The sequence below is a fragment of the Camelus dromedarius genome, chromosome 34 (genome assembly GCF_036321535.1).
Source record: "Camelus dromedarius isolate mCamDro1 chromosome 34, mCamDro1.pat, whole genome shotgun sequence".
NCBI lineage: Eukaryota > Metazoa > Chordata > Mammalia > Artiodactyla > Camelidae > Camelus > Camelus dromedarius.
The window spans coordinates 12,574,095-12,597,598 of record NC_087469.1 but is presented as its reverse complement, the minus strand read 5'-3'; the positions used below and the strand labels follow the sequence as shown (position 1 = coordinate 12,597,598).

Below are 23,504 nucleotides of genomic sequence, written 5' to 3'. Positions count from 1 at the left end.
AAGCATCTTACAGATGATTGGGAAGGACAGATGCATAAATAAGTTAAAAAAATGAGAAAAGAATTGCAATCGAGTTTGAAGCAGGTTCTCTGGGAACAGATAAAGGAAGCATAGAAGCATAGAACTCAATCTGGAGGGGAGCATGTGGGAGGAGGGCTGAAGGGAAAACCTCTTCCACAGGCATAGGAGGAATCCAGGTCAGCCTCATGGGTTTTCTATTTCGCTGCCTTGTTCCTGGGTTGGCAGGATAAAGAATCCACAGCTCCTCAGGGAAATCCAGACAATCTGCTTATGACTCTTAGCTGTTTCCCAAGTTTTAGCTCTTAGAAGCTAGCACTAGCTCAAACATCTTTTTCTCTTACCCCAGGCCTGAGAAAGTGACTTAAACAGAATACCACTCAACACGTCTTGGCTGAGTGAACCGATAAATGTTATCTTCCCACTCTGGAGTCAACACGTGCTCCAAAGAACTTTGCTATCAGCCGGTGTTGAGCTGTCCTAAAACTACAAGGTGCCACAGGCCCCTGAAATGCAAGTAGGAATTACCTTTCGGACCATTTGTACGAAGTCCTTGGAGTTCTGAGGTGACAGGCCCTGAAGTTGGCAGGTACACGCTTCAAGGGAAGATGCATGGGCCACAATCAAGATGTTATTTCCTGGGGGGGAAAAAAAACCAAGGACTGGGAAGATTGTTTCTATAAAAACATACATAAACTTTGTAAGTACTGAAGCCAAGTGTTCCAGGGAGAGGCAAACATTCTCAAGATGGAAACAATTTGGCCAAACAATATTTTCAAAATGCTTTTGTATTGTTAAAGCAGCCTAATGCCATTAAAAAAAACCCACAAAACTGAAAACTACTTTTAATGTCAAAGTAATTAGATTCACAGGTTACAAATACATATTATACATATCTCTGTGTATATATATTTTATATAATATATACATATTATGTAATATGTATATTCATATACATGAATACAAACATAATACACACAGTATGTATATTGTATACACACACACCCTTTCTCTTTCTCTCTCACACACACACCGGGGAGGGCCCATGCCCCCTTCACCCAGCCTCCTCCAATAGTAACTCCTTGCCTCAGTAAGGCACACTATCAAAACTCGCAAGTGAACACTGGTACAATCCACATAGCTTATTCAGATTTCACTAGGTTTACCCAAGTCTCTCACATGTGTGGCTTCTTGTAACCACCACCTCAATCATGACACAAAACTGTCCTACGTCGACAAGGCTCTCTGCCGCTCCTTGTAATTAGTTTTTGATGCGGCCATGGTAGGACTGTGAGCCCTTGAGACTTTCTGGTCAATGGAACATGCTGAGCATCCTTACAGCAGGGAGCACGGCGGGAGGGTCACGAAGTGCATGGCTTACGAGTGATAACTGAAAGGAGGGGACCATCCATAATGCTGCTGACCAGGGCTCTCCACCGTTAATATCTGCTGCATGTAAATCCAGCCTTTGCTCAATGAAGATAAATGTTTTAACTTACAAGGGGGGGCGATGTGCATACTCTTTTGCAATCTACCTGTTTTACTAAAAAAATTATGATCCTACTTATCATTAAATATTTGAGTTCAGTGATTATAAAATTCAACAGCAGACTTGAATCTTGTAACACTGCTCTCAGTTTGTGGTGGCAGGGATGGTAGGTGTGTTTGTGTGTGGGGTGTCCGTGCTCCAGGATCAAATTATAGGCAAAACTGTTATGTAAAGAACTGGAAACTGTAACAGGGAACCCTCTTCACAGAGTGGAAGATAAATAGCTGAACTGCAGAATTCTGTTATTTCATATTGTAGCTACGTCTGGTATATTTCCATGGAATCTCTCCCATTTGAGGTACTCAAGAGACTTACAAATTTAACATGAAAGGATCTGTAAGAGAGTCTGGAGATATTTTTCTTTCCTATTAAGCAAGTTGGCCAAAGCAAGCTGAAACATATTGAACAGACTATTAACCATGATGCAGAAATGATCACATATTGAAGTATGGAGTTCAAAATAATACCTACCTTTACTTTTACATTCACTTATTATTTCTTTTGTTACTTGGAAACTTCTACTGATATAGGTGTCATAGGATTCTGAAACCACTAATTTGCTGACTGGAATATGAGGTCTATAATAGAAAAACGAACAAAGGCAATGAAAACATTTTGATCCCAAGACAAAGCAGTTGCTATTACTCTAAACTGTATTTCAAGACCTTTCTAAAGTTCCCGTATTTCTGTTTATCCATTTCCCTAGAAAGGATGGAGGTGGAGGGAACAGTACTTCAGCTGTAGAGAAGTGGGGTTGAAATGCACAGAAATAGAGGCCACATGCACGGTGTCAGAGTGACCAGCTGGAAAACGAAACGTTCAGTGCAGGTTTCCCTTGCAGGGTAACTCATACGCAGTTTGACTAATTTTGCCGATCATCAGTCCTAGGTCACAGATAAAAGAGGAAACAAAGCAGAGGTGAGATCTCTTTATATGTAAGATCACCGGAGATTTCCCAGGCCTCTCTTCAGCAGTCTTACACATGATAAGCAGTAAGGGTAAGTTTTACTTATTTAATTTTTTTTCCAGTTTTATTGGGATATAATTGATATATAACATGGTGTAAGTTTAAGATATACAATGCATTGGATTCGATACATTTATACACTGCAAAACGATTGCCATCATAGCCTTAGCTAACACCTCCACCGTGTCACATAATTACCATTTTCTTTTCTGTGGTGAGAACTTTTAAGACTTACTCTCAATAAACTTCAAGTATATAATACAGTACTGTTAACTACAATCACAGTGCTGTGCATTAGATCCCCAGAGCTTACTCACCTTGTAACTGTAAGTTTGTACCCTTTGACCAATCTCTCCCCCCTTCCCCTCCCCACAGTCCCTGGTATGTTTGTGGGTGTCCATGCAACTCTGCTGTCTGTTTCTCTGAGTTCAGTTTTTTAAGGTTCCACGTATAAGTGATATCATGTGGAGATCTCTCTGGGAAATCCTGTTTTCATTTCCTTTGGCTATACCCCAGAAGGGGGATTGCTGGGTTGTACGATAGTTCTATTTTTAATTTTTTGAGGAACCTCCATACTGTTTTCCATAGCGACTGCGCCAACTTATATTCCTACCAACACTGCGCAAAGATCTCTTTTCTCCACACCCTCACCAACATTTCCTATCTCTTGTCTTTGATGACAGCCGTTCTAACAGGTATGAAGTGGTATCTTATTGTGGTTTTGATGTGCATTTCCCTGAGGATTAGTGCTGTTGAACATCTTTTCATGTACTTCTTGGCCATTTGTATGTCTTCTTTGGAAAATATCTATTCTGTTCCTCTGCTCATTGTTCAATTGTTTTAACTATTGAGTTGTATGAGTTTTTTTTTTTCTATATGTTGGATATTTACCCCTTATCAGATATGTGAGTTGCAAATGTTTTCTCCTATTCTGTGGATATCCTTTTCATTTTGTTGATTGTTTCTTTTGCTCTGCAGAAGGGTTTTAGTTTGAGGTAGCCCTACTTACTAATTTTGGGTTTTGTTACTTGTGCTTTTGGTGTCATATCCAAAACATCGTTGCCAAGACCAACATCAAGGGGATTCTGCCCGATGTTTTCTCCTCGGAGTTTAATGGTTTCAGTTCTTTAAGTCTTGAATCCATTTCGAGATAATTTCTGTGAGTGGTGTAAGCTAGGGGTCCAATTCCATTCTCCTGCATGTGGTTATCCAGTTTTCCCAACACCTTTTACTGAAGTCTACCCTTTCCCCACTGAGTATTCGTGGTTCCCTTGTTAAACATTACCTGACTGTATACTTGGGGGTTTACTTCTGGGTTCTCAACTCTGTTCCACTGGTGTACGTGTCTACTTTTATGCCAGCACCATACTGTTTGGATTATGATAACTTTGTAGCATAGCTTGAAATCAGGAAGAGTGATGCCTCCAGCCTTGTTGTTCTTCATCAGGTTTACTTTGGCTATTAAGGTCTTTTGTGGTTCCATACAAATTTTAGGATTTTTTTTTTATTTCTGTGAGAAATGCCACTGGAATTTTGATAGGAATTTTGTTTATAGATGGCTTTAGGTAGTATGGATGTTTAAACAATATTAATTCTTCTGATCCATGAACATGGAACATCTTTCCATTTGTTATGTCTTCTTCAATTGTCTTCATCAAAGTTTTGTAGTTTTCAGTGTACAGACCTTTCACCTCCTTGGTTAGTATTTTATTGTATCTGATGCTATTATGAATGGGATGGTTTTATTTCTTTTTCAGATGGGTTGTGGTTAGTGTATACAAACACAGTGGATTCCTGTATGTTGATTTTGTATCCTGTTAGTTTGCTGAATTTGTTGATCAGTTTTGACAGTTTTATGGTGGAGTCTTTAGGATTTTCTATATGTAAGATTATGTCATCTACAAAGATAATTGTACCTCTTCCCTTTCAATTTGGATGCCTCTTTTTTTTCTTGCTTTACCCTGGCTAGTAATTCCAGTACTATGTTGAATAGGAGAGGTGAGAGTGGGCATCCTTGTCTTGTTCCTGATCTTAAAGGAAAAGCTTTCAGCTGTTCACCACTGAGTATGATGTTAGCTGTGGGCTTGTCATATACAGCTTTTATTATGTTAAGGTATGTTCCTTCTATATGCAATCTGTTGAACATTTTTATCATGTAAGGATGGTGTATTTTGTCAAATGCTTTTCTGCATCTATTGAGATGATCATATACTTTTTATCTTTTATTCTACTAAATGTGGTGCATCACGTTTATTGATTTCGTATGTTGAACCATCCTTGCATCCCAGGGATAAATCCCACTTATCATGGTGTACGATCCTTTTGATGTGCTGTTAAATTTGGTTTGCTAATATTCTGTTGAGAATATTCGCCTGTAGTTCTCTTTTCTTGTGTTTTTATCTGGCTTTGGTATCAGGGTAATCCTGGCCTCATAAAGTGAGTTGGGCAGTTGTAAGGGTAAGTTTTAGCAGCAGATATTAGGTCCGTTAGATTTGTGAGCTAATAAAATCTTCACCAGCATTTTCATTTTCTTTCTCTTAGTCTGAACACAGACCACATAGCTGGCACTAGGAGAAACCCAAGGAACATAAAGATGAAGAAAACCCAATTTCTGTGTTTGAGGAGCTCTCAGTGTGTGGTTGTGGTGAGCAGGCTATTAATGTAAATGGTAATTATGACACAATGTACAAAGGCATACAAGAGGATGATCAAAGCAGGCCCTCTTGTCCTGGTGACCTTGCATGTTTTCAATCCCAACCACTTCTGTCTCCCACCACCTGCCTTCACTATTTAGTTTTCTGGTCTGTGAGGTGTTGATCTTGTTTCTGAGTATAACTATGTCGTGTTTTCTTATTTTGTCGTTCATTGTTGGCATTTAGTGCATGGAGGTGCTAGTGAGTTCTCACAGTGAATTCACATGGCACCTTGATCAGACTACATTGCTGCTCCTGCTGTTAAGATTTACTGATTCCCATGGGTTAGGCTCTGTGCAAAGCACCCTACTTGTGTTCTGTGAATGTAGTCTTCCTAGCAAACCTCTTGCAAATCCTGAGTTTACAGATGACAGAACTGAGGCTCAGCAAGGCTGTAGCTGACTTGCCTTTGCTTATGCCACTGGCAACTCTTAGAGCCCAGATCTGAACCTGGTCTATGATCAATGCCTGTAAAGTGATCCTCCACTTTGGGTGGCTTCTGGTAGTATCCTCAAGGCAGTCCTTCTGTGCATTTGTGTTTACCATCCAGAGAAGAAGGAGGCTATTCCTTTTAAAGGATACCTACCCTCATCTAAATACCATTCTCTCAGCAAGCACACTTCTCCTAGGAAACAACCTTCTGACACTCACAACACCCCAGGGGATAGGGAGAGCCATGAATCACTGCTCACTAGGGATGTGCCTCGTTGTTCTGGAGCAACTCTTCCCATCCCCACTTCTCATCCAGTTCCATCACCATTTCCATCACCTGGGCTTCCAGGAGTGCCATCCCCCCTCCACTGTGACAAAAGGCCTCTTTGTATGGCCCAGGGAGTCACTGCAGGGGTGAAACCATGTTGTAATGTATGAGATCTGTGTAAGTGAAGAGTTGGTAGGTGCCAGATGCTAGGATCCAGTTCCTTCTGATCAGTTCTTGCCTTGAAGCTGAACTTATGAATGGCTTCCATGTTTGAATGAGTCCTGATGGGGATGGGACAGTCGAAGCTCTGTCATTCCTATGAGCAGCATGCGTCATGTTTCCACCCACAGCTGCAGGACCCACGTACGGTTCTCAGAGTCAGGTGGGTCTCCAACCACCACCTAGACCTGGAACCCAGAGCTCGGGCTACTCAGGTGGTAGCCTTGAAACAGTATGCTCCCCAGTACCCTCTCCACTCCCCAGCCTACTTTGTTTGGTCCAGGCTGTAGAGCAGGCTGCTGCCCTGAGCCCCACACCTAAGTCTGATCTGTTGCTCCTCTGTTAGTCTAGGTCCACGGCCCCCTCCCTCCTCCAGGCAGGGCCCTGTTCTGAAGCCCCATCCAACTGATAGGCATTTGGTTGTTTCTGCCTTGCTCCCTTCCACTGGGGCTGCTTTCTACAGCCAGCCCCCAGGCTGGGTCTTGCTGCTTGTGGATAATGCTTGGATATTAGTCACCAGCCTGGTAAGCTTCCTTCAACCCAGCTTCCAGTCCCTCCTCCCTCCTGTTCAAGGTGACAGGGATCTATAAGCAGTGCTACGTGATCAGCAGTCCCTCGGCTATCGGTCCTCGCCCCTCTGCCCAGAACCATGTTTCCTCCACCATCTGGGCATCACTACTTGCTTCAAACGGCCTGCTCACTTGGTACCACTAACTTCACTGGGAATTTGACTCTTGGGGCTGTGCCTCTCACATGCTTGACGGTTGACTTTCACAACTGATTTAAAGAATTGGAGGCTTAATTTTTTTGCCTCCTCAAACACAGAATGGTTGAAATGAAAATTTTTTTAATGGAGAAAAAGAAAATCTGGAATATGGACCATGTCCTGACCCCCTGGGTCCCTGGCATTCATCCTACTGTTTGTACTAATGATGGGGTGTGTGTCCATGTGTGCACTGAAGGGCTCAGATAGAACCATTCTAAAGACCTTTGTAAATAAATAAGCTTGGGAAGAAATGCAGGAAGAACTTAAGGGGAAATCTGAAGACACAGTTGGCCTGGGAGGGGCTGGGTGGTGTGTGAGGAAAGTCATTTCACCAATGTTGGCAGGAACTTGCTCTCTTTCCAGGCCAGAGGGATGGTGGCTGTTGGCATGGGGACAGTAATTTCCTGCTGTTTCCCCAAGGAACAGAAAACCGTGGCCATAGAGTGGATTGGACAAAAGGGGAGTTATTTCAGGAGGGGATCCGATTAACTGATTTAATCTTATTTTTGAGGCATGATAATTCCTTTAAGGCAAGAAGTAGCACCCACTGATTAATTAATGAGGTTACCCGAGGTCTTATTTCAGAGCCAGAAATTAGTACGGAAAGGAAAAGAAAAGATCTTCTCTCCTACCTTAGCCAGAAACTCACGTTGCTTCATTTGAGGTTTGGGTAGGTATTTGATTTCTTCAAAAAAATTTTTTTCTCTTAATGGAGGCACTGGGGATTGAACCCAGGACCTTGTGCATACTAAGCATGGGCTCTACCACGGAGCTACATAAACCCCTCCCCCTGGGTAGGTATTTGAAATGAAAGTTCAAGGGATATCACAAGGAAGAAAGTTCTGCTTATAGTGGTCTCTTGTTTCAAATTCTGTTCTAAGAAATATGAGCTTAATTCCCCCACTATAATGGTTGTGAATATCTGTCCCTCTTCAAAGACATTTTACAAATGCCTGAGTGGATTTTTTGATAGTTAATGTAAATACGTTGCAGTCTACAAACACTTCTTTTTAGTAACAGTCTGGTCTGATGGAAACAGCAGAGCACGACTATCAAGCAGGTTACACACTGCTTGACACGTGGAAAATGACCAATAAAGGTCAGTTATCATTATATTGTCAGGTGTCCACTCCACGTGTAACTTTCGGCAGGCCCCTGAACTCTCATCTATGAAAGTGGCTTGCCTCCACCCTGGGGTTAGGGCATTCATGGATGAAGATAATTAAAAATGCTTTCAAAAGTTGAAAGTGACAGTCCAAGGCAAGACGCTGTCATTTCCCAGGGAGCTTCTGAGCTGCATTGTCTTTGCTGATGCGCATGTGCCTGGAATGTGAGGCGGTGTTATTGGCCTCACTGAAATAGACACAGTCAAGTCAGAAAACCCCCGTGGGTGTGGGGGAGACATACCCCACACCGATGTCAAATACATGGCAATGCTGGCGCTCTCTCGCCTTCTAAATCATAGCTTGACTTCTACCACTGTGGACACCTGGCAGTGGGCTACGTGTGGTCCTTCATCTCCTGAATGGGCCTGCCTGGCGGAGAAGAGGCCTGCACACTGGCCTCAGGAGACAGCGCTGTCAGAGGGGTACCTGTAGGTTGTATCAACGCTCAGGTTGGCTGCAGCTAACTCTGAAGGAGGTATCCAGGCAGGTAATGTGTTCCCAGCGACCCATTTTGTCCACTCAAACAAGCCAGGCTCCACACGGATCTTCAAGTGATTTTCTTGTTGTAAACCTTAGAGGTAAAACAAGATGAAGATGAAGGAAGGACCACTCTGTTCTCAGCGGCAAAGTAAATTAGAGGCCAAATTGTTACAAAAGTTCTGATGAATTTTCTAGTCTCCTTCCTACCAGATGCTGCATAGAGCTTAAAGAACGTAGAAGCATGTAGTTTTGGACAAGGGTTTTTAATTTTTGTGTGTTACAAACATGAGTGTAATAACTCTGGCCACACCACCAGGGTGTATGCCGGCTTTACATGGTATATGATTTAAAAAAAAATCATCATCCATCTAATTTATATAGTTCTGTGACTATAATTCCTCTTTCTAAAGTAAGTTCTATTTAAAAAAATAATAAAGTAAGTTCTAAGACATTCATATTAAGAAACTTCAGAAATTCTTACCATCCACTCTTCTGCCAGAGCTTTCATTATACTTGAAGATCATGTAAATTACTCATTTTCTCTATCAGAAAATTCAGAGCCGAACATTCACCTGTGCCAGTGCACAAGTCCTGTGTTTTATCACAGTGCAACTGTCCTCAGAGCAGGAATTGCCCCTGTTTAACTCCCTTTGTATTGCATGGAACCCAGGTTTTCAGTACAAATGTAATATATAATACATTTGAATACATATGTGCATTCTGGTTTCCTTAAGGTTAATGAAGAGAAGTCTCAAATATGGTCTAAATTCCTTGTTGGTTTAGCTATTTCTGGCTCACTTGTTTGGTGTCAGTAAACAGCCCTGTTTCTTCTGGTTTTCCTTCCAGTGAAATGAGAATGAAGACCCCTGTCACACAAGCTTCCACAGGTTTTAGGGTGAAAGCTGAGTGTCTTTGTGACAATGGTGCTTTTGAAGTTAGTCCAGTTAACTAAAGAAACCAGGCTGATTCAGATCTGCAGACACCTAGGAGCACCATCGCTGCTGTAAACAGGAGGCGCACAGAGCAGCGTGGGAGGAGACAATTTGAAGATCACGCTCTGTAGGTCCTAAATTATTGCCAGACAGCACTATGTTACAAGCCGACAATTGCCAGAAGAACATTATTCGTGTAGTCTCTTGTATCTCGCTTTTGCCTCCAGAGCATGATTTGGGGACTTCTGAAAAGTCATCTCCCAAGAGAATCATTCCTAAAAATTTCAGATTCGAAGCTTTCAATTGGCTAATGTAAGTCCATGAGTCTGGGATAATTGAGATGTGGGGTTGCCCAGAGACAGAGGGATGGACTCGGTGACCTTTCTCAAGCCTTACCTTTCAAGATGTTGTACGCAGTCTGAACGCAGCGCAGGGACGGGGAGCAGTAGATGTGGTCGATGATGGTGTTGCTCTCCAACAAGGCTTCGCCTGCAAGGGAAGCCAGAGAAGACACAACCTGCTGATTTACGCAGCCCCAGCTCGACCCTCGGTGTGGGAGAGGGTGTTGGGTGGACCCTACAACCCTCTCCTTCCTGGCGGGGAGGCTCGCACAGAGCCAGCAGTTTTAGTCTTGTATCCAACAGCTCTCCCGACCAGTGTGTCTAAGCAAGAGGCCAAGGGACACACCCTTTCTTGTCTTTTGCTTTCTTTCTCTCTGGTCCTAACCAACAGTAAAATGCCCATCTCTCTCTCCTGGATAAAGTCCAAACACCTTACCACTATGGTCGAGGTCTTCTACGAGGTCTGTGTCCATGCCTCCAGCCTCGCCTCTTGCCCTGCTCACGATCTGTGCTCTAGAAACAGGCGGCTTGTTTCCTCTGTACGCTGGACGCTGCTTCTCACACCTGTGACTTGATGTTGTTCCTCCCACTGAGATGCCTTCCCGCCCTCCTGCTCCTTTTTTTTGTGCTCCTATAATACTTTGTACATAGTTCTACTTGCGAGTAAATCATACTCTATGATGTTTAGCCACTCACAAGTTTCCCTGAGGGCAGGGACTCACGTGTGGCTCTCCAGCATCTGGGCTGCACAAGGTAAGTAATGAGCTGATGTGTGTTAAATGATTGAACAGGAAAGGGTGCCGTTTCTGCACGGCAGATATACACTAGACCTGCAAAGAACTGAGCCTCTTCAAAGGATCAGTTGGCCTCTGTACTTTCAGTCCCTCCAGGGTTCCCTCCTCCTCACCCTTGCCCTAGAAGTTGACCTGTCTGCCGCTCTAAGCCTGGCCCTGCCCCGTCACCGGACCATACGCCCCTCAATAGGGATCACACTTTGTTCACTTTGGGTAACCGACCCAGTGCCCTGAACCCAGCGGTTACATGATAAACCCCCTTTGAACTGAGGAAACATGGTACTTGCAGGGAAGCCCTAGGCAGTGTTCTGCCATAATCACGGGAACCAGTCTTTGGAAGAAGTAGCCAGGGAAGGTGGTGTGATCACTCCAGGAGACTGACTTACCCACTAATCTCGCTTGCATACATCCAAACACGGTGATTGGAGCATCCTTCTCATAATCTCGGAAACCGCCACTCCGCGGAGGTAAGCTGTGCGGCATGTTCAGGTTGGTGCGTGTGTAGCGGCCTGGAAAGAGAAGTCAGACCCAGGCGACATGAGTTCCTCCTTTTCTTAGCCCCTCCACTTCCACTCCTTTCTGGCCGAAGAGACTGAACTGCGCTCTCTAGGAAATATGGAGGCTGACACCCTTCCTTTGGTAGCGTATCTTGGAATCATTCTGCTGACGAACACAGCAAGAGATAGTTTTGAAGTGAAAGTAACAACAACCAGACACGCTAAAGCAGGGACGATTCTCTGATACGCACCCCCCCCATCTAAAGTATCCCATCCAAAGGAAACTGGAGTCACAGTGAGCCAGGGTGACTTACGGGAGAGAACGCTGGCCGTGGAATCAGGACAGTCTCTGCCTCTGACTTTGTCAAATGACTGTGGGCAAGACGTCTGCCTTTTTTGGTCCCTGGTGTCCCAGTTTATAGACTGGGGGCCAGAACACGTCTCACTTCCCTAACCCTCCAATCAGGAAGGACTTACAGTGTAACAGACGACAGGCATTTGCTATGGCACAAGTACCCATACGTGAGTACATCTAGATAAATGCAGCTTGACTCTGCCCCCTAGAGGCCGTGATAGGTATGCCAATGCTGAGCAAGCCCACCGACTACTCACCTTTGGCATCGAAGCACTGAGATAGCCAGTACTTCCCAAACACAACATCCATCCTCTCACCGTGCCGACACACAAACAGGCATCTCTTTTGAGGACCATGCTGGCCGCTGACCCGCAGAGGCTGCAAAGAAAGGCAGGCGCTAAGTGGGCAAGCACACACAAGGGCGATGTGGCCCAGAGCCAGGTGCCAGGTGAGCTGGGCTTAGGACAAATTCTGCTTATGTTTGACTAAGTCCCTTAACTACCTGGGGTTTAGGGTGGCCTGTCTACAGGATGGGGGTGTAAGCCTCATCTGCTGACCTCACAAGTTATTTTGAGGCTCACATGGGATGAATTGCAGGTGTTTTGCAAAATAAGAAGGGCTGTGGAAATGGTTCTCCTCTTTCTGCTGCTGTGTTGGTAGGCGTGGCATCTGGCCAATACCGAAACAGGACGGCCACGTGAGCGACAGCATGGAGGTCAAACTAGCCGGCATGCAGACAGCGCCACCTTGTGGGACAGCCTCCTCCCCTAAAGAGATGCGTCATCAGCCTCTTCAGGGAGCGAGGACTTTTAGCACCATGAATACGTTCACTTCATCTCCACCATGTGGTGGTTAGAGCCCGTGGCCTGGCGTCTCCTCCAGCAAGGAGGTCCTGCTTTGCCTTTTCTAATCACCGGTTAGGCTCTGCTGCCTGGCCGCACGCACCGTGGTGTTCCCAGAACTGGTTCCGGGAAGACCACGCCTACCTCTGGGTGATGAAATAGGCAGGCTAGTCGGGCTTGTCCAAACGGCTCGGTGTCTGTAACTGCTGGGTGGATCCTGGGGGTGCTCTGATGGAGCCAGCTCCCGTTGGCCAGCCCTTCACATCTGCTTCCAGGTACCCTGTCAAGGGTCACCTGCAGGGTGGTGGCACGCTCTTCCTGCTCTCTTCTCCTGTAATTCACGCCCTGGGCTCCAGCCGATCTCATCGAGTCTCTTGATCCTCAACGTGCTCGCACTGTCAACCTGTTTCTGTCTGTATTGGTCGGAGCATCCTTCCTGGCCCTGCTCCTCCACACTGCCACCTCTCTGGCATACGTCGAACTTGCTTGCACACACTGAGAACTCACTACGTGCCAGGTCCTGGGCAAGGGGCCTTATTCTTATTTCCTTTCATCTTCACAGTGGCCTATGAAACCCATGCTACAGTTGACCCTTGAACGACTCGGGTTGGAACTGCATGGGTCCAGTTAATACACGGATTTTTTTTTTTTCAAAAGTAAATACTAGAGTGCTATATGATCTGTGGTGTGTTCAATCCGAAGATGCAGAACTGTGCATTTGGAGGAACCAGACTGGGTGGACAGAAGGCCAACTGTAAGCTCTACGTGGATTTTCCACCACACGGGGTGGGGGTGGGGAGGGCACTCCTAACCTCTGCGTTGTTCCAGGGTCAACTGCATGTCTACTCGCCAGATACCATGCTCTCCTCGCCACGGAGCAGCCTTCCTCACCAGCCTAGACCCAGAGGCTGGGAGCCACTGTCAGCGCCGCCACCTGCCTCTTCCGAGCCTTGCGTTTTTGTGTATCTTCGTTGATTTTGTGCCCTTTCTCCCTGAGAGATCGGTGACTGTTTGTTGGCAGCACAGGAGAGGATGGGGCCCTGATGGCCGGCCTTACCTGGGGGGGCTGGCAGATGAGCGTGAGGGGAGTGGTGTCCCCCAGGCCCTGGTCCTCGTTCTGCCGCCTCTCCAACAGGCCGTCCCCAAATGCGAGCGCGCTGGAAGATGATGCGTTTAAGATGGAGTAAGAACTGCAGAGGAAGACAAGGAAGGTGTTAACTGCTTTGACCAGGAGCCATCAACACTTCATCCTTGGGCTCAACAGGAGTGTGGGAATTAGGGGGAAACACGCCCCAGGGCAGCGCAGTGGTTGGGAAGGCTGCCAGGGGGCGCCCATTCCTGGGGAGGAACATCTTCTAAAAACATTTCTATTGAAGTATAATTGACTTACAATATTATGTTAGTTTCAGGTGTACAACACAGGGACTTGATATTTTTCTAAGGAACATCTTGTCTTCTACTGAAGTCTTGCAGCTAATAAATTAGGGGTAGATGGATTTCTGTACTTGGAACAGATGCGTTCATCCCCCTGGGCAGGAGTGGGGCCTGTGATTTCGTGCTCATTAGGAAGCCGCAGGCGTGGCTGGCACCAAAGGCATGCTGCAGAATAATGAGGTATCAATTTTGTGCCATTGTTTCCAGCTATTTTTCTGGCCTCAAAGAAATAAACAATTCCTGTTGCCTTTAATCTTTTCCACGGTGATTTCCAGCTGAACTGGCAAATTAGAGGGAGGATTTTGACTGTCTGCACCACTCTGCCCGTGGCTCCGTAATGGCCAAGGAAACCTTGTGGACGTTACCCCCATTCTACCTCCTTCGGTCTCCAAGCCCCTATCCCCACCTCAGTCACACCTCCAACAAGACGATTCAATCCAGCATTTTTCCAGAGGAGACCCTTTCTCACCAGATGTGTAGTTTCGAGCCAAGAGCTCTCATTTCTGGATGTACCACTATAACTCCAGAAGCCCCCAAGGAGATCTTGCAAAAGACAGACAGCAAAAATCATGCCATGTTTGAATTATTTTGATTAGGAAGGCCTCCAAAAAGCTTTATCTAATAAACATTGCAAATTCAAATCTGGTTGCTAGGCGAATCCAGCGGATGGCTCCTCATGCATCACTGAGCAGTGCCAAGGGAAAGGATTTAAATTTCAGATTTCTTGCTTCTTTACAATGAGGATAAAGTTCCATACGTGCCCATTGCCCCACGTGGTCCTGGTTTGTACCTTCTGACCCAGCAACTTGTTCCATTTCACATCTGTTCCAGATTATTTTTAACACAGTATGATTCTTAGAATTTTAGTCTTGAAAGGAACTTGTTATATTTCCCAATGTAATAAAGCTAATTTGGGGGAGGGGTCAGTAAAATTTTTTTTTTCAACTGTGAGTTTAAGAATTGTATTGCCCTTTCACTCCTCAAGTGGCCAATTTTTGGACCGTAGACAGACTCATCCCACTGTAGACGAAGCTCTCAGAAGCCTCGTACCCCTGGACAGGTGACATTTCAGCCCGTGTGTATATCAGAAGCACCAAGGGAGCTTTAAACACACATGCATGCCTGGGCCCTACTCGTTACCACCGTGACTCGGCAGGTCTGGGGTGGGACCCAGGAGCCTACAGTTTCACAAAAAGCTGCATCAGTAAGTGTGACGTGCAGCCGCATGAGACCTATTATGGTAAATTTTAAGCAACTCTAGCCTAAGGAAACCTCGTGCCACTCACCCAGTCTAATAGACTGGCTCTTTTCCTTTCTTTTTAACTGAGACCCTCCCAAACATCAGACGGTGAAGGAAAATTCAGCTTCCCTGTCTGACCCATCAAAGCGTTAGGGCCTGAAATGCCTGGCTGTGTGGAGCCATCGTGACTTCTTGCCTGTACGTGCCCCTTAATTTCCTGACTTGATTACAGCGGCGTAGACACTGATAGAATCCCTTCTCTTCCTGCTTCGGCTCAGCTCTCCTCAGCTGTCACTGTCACCAAAGGACCTGACTCACTCTGAGACAGTTTGGGGCTGTCAGTTCCAGTAAGACAGCAGTCAGAAGCTGAGTGCAGAGGAGAGAGGAAGCCGCACCTGACACCCAGAACACCATCTCAAGCATCGAGGAGAGGCTGGTACTTCCCTTGGACACATCAGGCCTGTGGGTAAGCCCAGAAGCACCAGCCAGCCCAGCCTAATTTAGGAGACACTGGGGGGCTTTCCCCAGCTGACAAATGTCTGGAGATGCTCAGAACCACACAAGATGCTCCAATAAGGGTGGGAGGAAAACATTTCCTTTGGATGGACTCAGAGAACTGAGGAAAGGGGAGGAGGAGTCGGGAAGGGTTACCAACCCTACATCCCTGCTTGTTGTCTGAATCCCCTCCCTCCACAGCTTCCCACCAAGCCAGCCAGATGATGCTCGAGGACCCCTGTGGTTCTGCCTTCTCCAGGCTCTCTTTGATCAGGGGCGAAACAGCCTATCTTATAGTGAGCTGGGCTCTGCCTCTCTGAGTCATTCCCACTTCTGGGGTTAAATAGCAAAGTGCGGTTCTACCATGGCTTCGCGTTTGTGGAAGAAACATTTAATTGATGAGCATGGAAGAGAGGACTGGAAAAGCCAAGTTAGAAAAAAAGAATGATCATGAAGCTAATGGCTGTTTCAGACGCAGTGTTGTTACATACACGGCACTGATCCACAGAAAGCGAAGTCCTTTATCCCAGTGCTCACAATACCCCTATGAGGGAAGTGCAGTTATTCGTGCCATTTCATAGATTAGCAAACTGAGGCTCAGAGAGGTCATGTAACTTGGCCAAGGTCACACAGCTGGTGAGTGGGAGAGTTAGGATCTGAATCCAAGACTACCGGAATAAAAACTCAAATTCTTAATTGCAGTGTTCTAACACCTGATAAATTAGTAGTTCCCCACTCTCGGCCAGGAAGCTGATCGTGTAATTTCAGACATGGCTCCTAGTAAATGACATCACTAGAACTCTCTCAAAATAAAGGGAGATGACACACAGAGCTCCGTGTGACCCATGGACTGAAGTCTCAGGTCCCGCCATCCTTTGGCTGAGCTCTAACTCGGGCAAAAGTAGGTTTGGACACAGTGATCTGAAATGCGTCCACAGCCCTTCACACACTTTCTCTCCCCCAGGGAGCCCTACTTTTAAGAATGTGCTCTGGGAGCTGCGTATCATCAGATAATCTGCTGCTTCTTCGTTTATTCACATCTGTTGTGCTTCACTTGTTTTTCCAGGGATAAAATGGTGGCTTTGGAAAGGCAGTGTATTTAGTTTGACCATCAGAAACATTTCTAAAAAAGCAAATGTTTGGGGAATGTAAGACACCTTTGACCTTCCAATTTGTGCCACAAAATGCTGGATGTCCCTGGGGTGGGGGTTGGGGGGACCAGAAGCGGAAGCGTTGCTGGCAGGGGTTGTTAAGGAAGAAGATATTCTTTCCCATCTTTGGGTTTGTGGTTTGTCTGCTTGCTGCTCACCAGGGTAGGGGACCTTTTCTCCCTCCAGGCAAAACACTCACTGAAATTGCCCGTCTCCGCTTCTCTTTTATGACAGTAATAACAATGTTAGACCCCACGCAGCTGGGGCTCAGAGCTTCCGGCTCTCAGCCACGTGGGCACATGGCAAGAACAAGGGGGAGGAAAAACAAACCAGCACGCACACCCTGGCGAGACGCCCGAGTGTGCAAGGGAAGGGCTGGCTTTGAACTTCTTGAATTGAGAAAGAGGAGGTGCCTTTTGTTCCTGTTTTATCTATCAGGACAAAGCTGGCCACACAACAAGGGCCACTCTCAACATGGGGCCAGTTTGGTTTGGGGGCAAAATGGGAGTGAGGGATGGGTGGAAAGCTATCACTCTAAAGAAGACTTGGGTTTGGTCTCCTGACCTTTGCAAATCCTTTCACCCCTTATCTGGCTGGCATAGTGGGAATCTGTCCTTTCCTGGTGAGTCAGACCCCTCTGAGTGATGACCCAGGACAAAGTGGACAGAAACCCAAAAGCCATGAAGATTCAGCACTGGGACCACCAAATGACTTCAGTCAGAAGAGCTGGACACCCCAGGCAGCCTCAGTTTAGTCTCCGGTCAGGAACTCAGACCGATGTCACATCAAATGGGGCAGGCAGAGGGAAGCAGGGGAATCCATCTCTCTTTTTTTTTTTTTTTTTTTTTTTTGCATGGCCCAGGTCAGCCCTTCCCTGAACGTCTGGAAGCAATGGAACTTTCTTCCCCCCACAGACCTCATTTACTGTCACTGCTGCCCTGTGTGTCCCGGCTCAAGTCCGTTTCCCCGCCACCCCCTTAAAGTCTGCCACGGTCTTCAAAAAGCAGCGAAGAGCTCGGCGTCCGCTTACCCGTGGAATATCCAGGTGCTGCACTCGTCAGCCTTGGTGATGTAGTTCTCGGGCAGGAGTCCGGAGCAGCCGGTGGTCAAGGACGTGCCGTAGACCCAGCCCTCGCTGGTGCTGGTCTGCTCCATGGGAGACATGAAGATGAAGTCCCCGGGGACCAGCTCCAGCTCATCGTCGTTCTGCGGGGTGTATGGATAGATCACCTGCAATGTCTGGAAGAGGAGGAGAGGGGGGCGTGAGGCCCCCGCCTGACCTCTGGGCACCTCTGGGGCCATCCGCACGCTCGGCTCTACCAGGGCCCACATCCAGAGGCTGGCCTTCCCAGCCACCCCTGCAGTCTGCAGGCTCTGAGCAGACCAGAAGGCATTTCTTCTCTTTTCAGGGTATTATGAGTGTGTGCCTGGCGCTACGGGGCTGGTCCCAGACTTTCCCTCAGGCATGTCTTTGCTTCAAAAGACAGGGTTATTAGAAATTCATCGGAAAACCCATAGGCTCTCCAGTCAACTGAAGTACAAACAGGGTTGGACCTAGTTTTCCCTGCTCCACCTGCAGAGGTAGGTGCTGTGACAGACCCCGGACACCCAGCTCACAGGAAGGGAGTGGAGAGGCTCTCCTGTAGGCAGGCCTTGGGAGTGAAGCATTCTCCTTTCTATGTAAGTTGGCTGCTTAAACAACACATCATCGTCCCTGCCTTCAAGGAGCTTTCTTTAAACCTCTGTTTTTAACGAAGACCTTGAAAGAAAAGCATCCTTCATAGCCATCAGTGGTAAAGCCTGTGTGTAACCAGCTTTTGTCGGTAAACAGATGGAGACCACGTGTTCCTTCCCTGGGCTCAGGAAAAGCCCCCAGGGCCCACCTCAGGCTGTGCCACGTGGCCAATTTATTCTATTTCTTGCCTCCTTTTCTGCTGTACGTAACACCCCAGGCATATGCATGAAGACTTTGGAAAACATTTAACTACTTTTTCGTTAACAGCAGGAGACCTCAATAGTCAGGAAAATGCTTTCTATCCGGTATGCTTCACGAGGGGACACTGCGGTGGAGCTCTTTTATCAGCGTTTCCAACCGTCCTGAAGCCGCTAGCGGCCGGCTAAGTATTCTGGTTCCCACCACGTACAGGTTTTGAACTTTGGCCTCGGTTTTCTCAGCGTCTGTAAAATAACACCTGGATTATAAGAGGTAAATGAGACAATCTAAGGAAACTCCTGAGCACGCTGGTACACAGAAGGGGCATAATAATTTCTACCGAACCATGACACCTGGCTTTCCAGGGACTTTCTTCCGTCTAGCTGACGCTGACACCCGACCCTGGTGCTGGATAGGCTTGTGAGCTAGTCAACTCCCCAAGGTCAAGGTGAGCCATTGGAACACATCATAAAGAATTTCCTTCTGGAGATCTTTAATGAGAGGAGCCAGTAAAAACGTGATTTTTTCCTCCCAGAGAATGAACATGATCATGCCCAGAACTTGACCGGCATTTCCCAGAGAATGAACGTGATCGTGCCCAGAACTTGACCGGCACCCCTGGATTTCGGATGTTCCTTTTATTTAGGGCACCCGTTTCTTTCCCTAAGTCTCACTCCGGCATCTTTCCGCTCAGACCTTCTTGCCCTCCGCTCACCTCCCCACGCCTCTGCCACCTACGCACTCCAACCACATTTGCAAACTCCCCGGGAAGGCTTTCTGCTGGGTGGTTGGAACAGCTTCAAGAAAAAACATATGCCCAGGAAATCCCTTAAGTCTCTAAGCAAGGTATGTGATGACCCACCAAAAGGAACATTCCTTTCACGGGACAGGGTGGAGTCCCGGGGAACAAGTCTAAATGCAGGTTCCGGAGATACTCAAGCACCAGCAGAGTCTTGGCTAATAATGCCTTTGGCTCAGCAGTGCTTTTTCTTTGAGAAACTCAAAAATGACTTCGGAGAGGACCCCATGCCTCCTTCCACTTGGGGGCGGGTAGCTCTAGGACTCCTCCAGGGAAATCAGGGCACAGAAAGGAGCGCAGGAGACCTTGTGTCCCGGGCAGAGAGGAGTTGGACAAGAAGCAGCTTTGAATGACTGAGTAAGCAATAAAAAGTAAAGCAAGGCGCGGCAGCAGATCTGAAGTTATAACTGGTGTCTCCGTCCCCGCAGCCCTTTCCCCCTCACCAGAGGCGTGTGCGGAAGTCAGCCCAGGTTTGGGGGATATCAGGACACGTGCCTAGTTTTGCAGTATGTGATACTCTTTTGTTTTACGTTTAGCATCTTCTTGTAAGAATTCTTGAGTCTGTCTCCAGTAGGTTTTCCCTCCCTTCCTACTTGGGGACTGAGCTCAGGGTTGGCTGACTGGTGTCTGGGGAAGGGTGGCCGCAGCCCTGTGTGACGACAGGAACTGACCCCTCCTTGTCTCTGAAGCCCTTCTTACTGTCAGTAACAATGACACCTGCAGCACTGTGCTGTCATTGTCGCTGCGTCCTGTCTGTGCTGGCTGTTATGGTAGGGCCTTTCCCTGCATCCTCCATGGTCCACACCACGGTCCAGCCAATTATCATCGCCGTCAGGCACATGAGACAACCAAGGACTGAGGGCTTCTAGAGGCTGGGAGAGTGAATCTGACCCCCGCTAACATGAGGGGGCCAGTGTGTCTAAACTCCAAAATGCATGCTGTGTGTACACCTCTGTCCCTCCTCCAGGTTTGTATTGCTTGGCACAGAAGACCGGCAGGCGCACTGGAATCACTAACCGGGAAGAGACGCCATGAAGCACGAGCAGCCATGCGCACGCCCACATCCAGCAGAGGGCTGAGACCCAGCGTTTTCCTAGGCTTCCCTTGCTGTGTGTCCCAGCCTAAACCGCGCGCCTTCTCTGGACATCTGTTATGTCACTGGCGCGATCGATCAACCCTGCCTCTCGGCACAGAGGAGGAGGAAGGCGGGGCGATGCTGCCATGTGCAGGGAGGCTCAGGTAAAGCCAAATGACCTCAGAGGGGGAGCGGTATTGGGAGGAACAGTAATAAATGAGCTTTTACAAATAAGAGATAAAAGAGGCCATGTTATTTTTAGAAGATAATTCATGGGGCGCTAGCCACCTCCTTCCCTCAGTGCCGAGTGAGCGGAATGTGGGTCAGGCAAGAAAGCAATTACCCTTTGCGTTAACTGGAGGGCAGTGTTGATTCGAAGATATTCCTCGGAAAATTCCACTGCCACCTTCCTTCTGCTGGAAAGGTGACTTCTCTCAGTCCCTCTGCACACCACCCTTGACTTTTTTTTCCTCTGCCCTCGGAAGGAATCCAATCAGCCACACCTCTCTTGTTCTATTTACATCCTGAGCAAATCCAGGAGATGTCAGAATTCTGCAGTGAGATTAAGCCCAGTCTCCTTGCTGTGTCTTTACTGGCATCAGGTGCCTGGAAGGAGGGCCTGACACTCCCATCAGCAGAGTCAGACGAAGCTGCCCGTCCCTGCCACTCCCGGGCCCCGGGCCCAGGCCTGGACCTCTCTCAGGGGTTGGCTCTTTCCAACACTTCCAAAACAACGGTGAGGTCTCCTGGCCTGGACCCTGTGTTCTGAGCTGTTTCTTCTATTTAAAATATCTAGGAGAGATGTTAAAAGGCTACATAAACTAACAAAAACATCAGTTCTTCTGCTGGTGAAAAATCTGGAAACAAATACAAGCGTTGTTTCATAAGTGTAGTTAAACTGGATGACAATTTTTGCAAACAATGTGCTCATTTTTTAGACGGCTTGCCCGTCTTTATTGGTCAGAACCCCTGGATTCTCTGGCTTCAATTCTGGTCCTAAATTGCTATTTAAGCTTTAGACCAGCTGCCTCATTTCTTTGCGTCTCAGCTTCTCCTTCAGGAAAAAAAGGACAACCTGACTTTGAGAGATGGCACGTGCTTGTCCTGGAAAACAATGTTGATTCTCAAAAGAAGGACGCCAGGGCCCGGCCAGTCTCTCCGCCTGTAGCGGGATTCAGCTTTCCCCCTCTTGCCTCCCACGAGATGCAAACAAAGTCTCACAATATGTGGTCTGTGCTTCCACCACACGTGTGCCTGTTCCCTCGTCCCCACTGGACTCAAACTCTTTGAAGACAGGGCCACATTTTAAAATTCTAATCTGTTCCCTGGTAACTTGCATGCCACAGAGACTCAGTAAATATCTGTTGACTCTGTGTTCAGAGATTTTTTTTTGGTATTTAGGCGTTCTCCTCACCGAAGATCAGGCTGATATATATTAATTCCATGAGCTGATAGAATATTTTAAAATTTCCCAACGTAACTTTCCTATCTATTCTCCCACCTTATTTCTGTATCATTCCGGTAAGGTTGGCAGTGCAGACAGAGCACTGGGGATATTACACCGCTGAGCCACTCGGGACCCAGAGAGGAAGGACCAAGCTCAAAGCTTGCCAGTGAGTCGGCCGGCAGACTCCTGGTACAGTGCTCGCTGCATCGCTTTCCTTGGTGCGCATCTCCCCGCAGCTGCAGCTGCTCCCAGTGCTGACTGCGCCCCCGGCCCCCTGGCAGAGGCAGGAGGCAGAGTGAGACCTTACCTCGTGGTTAGCAAATCGGATATCCCGCGAGAATATGGTAGCCACCCAGTCGCACCCGAGTTTGACATCGATGTTCTGGGCAAGTTTCTCTAGGGTGGGCAGGTGGCTGGCTTGGAAGTGGTAAGCCAGGGTCACGTGCAGCTGTTTCTTGTGAGGTTCCACGTGCACTTCTGCAAGAAGGAAGGAAACAGGCAGCTAATGAATATGGTACTCGGAGCAACCGCGGAGACACAGGGAAGAACACAGAAAGGTGTCCTGATAAATCTGCTTCCCACATAGCGAAGGAGGGAGTCCCTCTGTCAGAACAAAGCTGCTTCTCTCCTTCGCAGCAGCAGAAAAAGGAGTGGAGTGGGGTGGGGCTGGGGGGTAACAACCCCCAGTCCCAGAAAGAGAGAGCCGCACGTCTGGCTTTTCTGTAGGAGCAGTAGCTCTGTTGAGAGGTAATCATTTTGGTCGGCAGCTCCTCACCACAGCTCCAGCCCCATTCAGAGGAGGAAACCAAGACTTAAAGTGATGAGCTAATTTATGTAGAAATAAAGGGCACATTTTGTAATTGTGTGACTCTCAAAGCTGTATTGCCTTCATTCTGAAATCAAGGCTCTTAGCTTCTGGGTGGTTCTGATGGAGAAATCAGCCAAAAAAAAAAAAAAAGATGCATTCTTTTCGAAGATTAAAACAGGGTTTCTCAACATCATTTTGGGTCAAATAGCTCTTCGTTGTGGGCGCTGGCCTGGGCATTACTGGGTCTTTGGCTGCATCCCTGGCCCCTACCTGCTAGATGCCAGTCGTGCCCCCTCCCCAAGCTGCAACAACCAAAACAGCTGACTCCAGACATTTCCAAATCACCCCTGGGGGGCAAAGTCACCCCTGACCAAGAACCACGGGCTTCAAGTATGCAGACTGTTATTCTAAGACACCCTAAAAACCAAACCAAAACCAATCAGCCTACCTGCACAAGGCAATGACTTTTATTCTCTTTTGTACGTCTTTCAGTGGGGGAGAGTCACCTGCTGTCCAGGCTAGAACACCGAAGAGGATGCAACCAGAGGCAACTTAGGGAATTCCAGAAATTAAGGGGCTCTCGACTCACACAGAGCTAGAAGTAGAAGTTGGATCTGATTGTGAGCACTTTTTTCTGTTGTCCTGCCCTGCGTTTCTTTGGTGTAAGCCCCCTGTGGAGGCGAGCGCCCTGTGTCTTGTTCACAGATTTCCCCCACGCTCAGCACACCGTGGGCTTTTGTTCAAGGCATAAATGTACACAGATGAACCTCCTTAAGCCACCAAGGATGGAAGAACACAGTCCA

At 47.3% G+C, this 23,504-nt stretch overlaps 1 protein-coding gene and 1 long non-coding RNA gene across 5 annotated transcripts in view; one reads left to right on the top strand and one right to left on the bottom strand.

Moving 5' to 3' along the window:
- Positions 1–21,482, top strand: part of LOC135318454 (uncharacterized) — a 55,525-nt gene extending 34,043 nt beyond the window's left edge. Inside the window, exons 2-5 of one of the 2 annotated variants that reach the window (XR_010378938.1) lie at positions 2,450–2,565; positions 15,272–15,459; positions 17,502–19,418; positions 20,339–21,482. This is a non-coding gene — a long non-coding RNA (uncharacterized LOC135318454). The remainder of the gene's footprint in view (positions 1–2,449; positions 2,566–15,271; positions 15,460–17,501; positions 19,419–20,338) is intronic. The other variant, XR_004133861.2, reaches the window with a different exon arrangement.
- Positions 1–23,504, bottom strand: part of UBASH3B (ubiquitin associated and SH3 domain containing B) — a 129,779-nt gene that overhangs the window by 5,185 nt on the left and 101,090 nt on the right. For 2 of the 3 annotated variants that reach the window (XM_010986558.3, XM_010986557.3), the window contains exons 5-13: positions 22,201–22,370; positions 17,670–17,878; positions 13,377–13,509; positions 11,735–11,855; positions 11,012–11,134; positions 9,887–9,979; positions 8,505–8,649; positions 2,039–2,145; positions 547–656 (exon numbers count right to left, since the gene is read on the bottom strand). In XM_010986558.3, coding sequence (XP_010984860.1) covers positions 547–656; positions 2,039–2,145; positions 8,505–8,649; positions 9,887–9,979; positions 11,012–11,134; positions 11,735–11,855; positions 13,377–13,509; positions 17,670–17,878; positions 22,201–22,370 — 1,211 coding nt within the window. The remainder of the gene's footprint in view (positions 1–546; positions 657–2,038; positions 2,146–8,504; positions 8,650–9,886; positions 9,980–11,011; positions 11,135–11,734; positions 11,856–13,376; positions 13,510–17,669; positions 17,879–22,200; positions 22,371–23,504) is intronic. The other variant, XM_031443470.2, reaches the window with a different exon arrangement.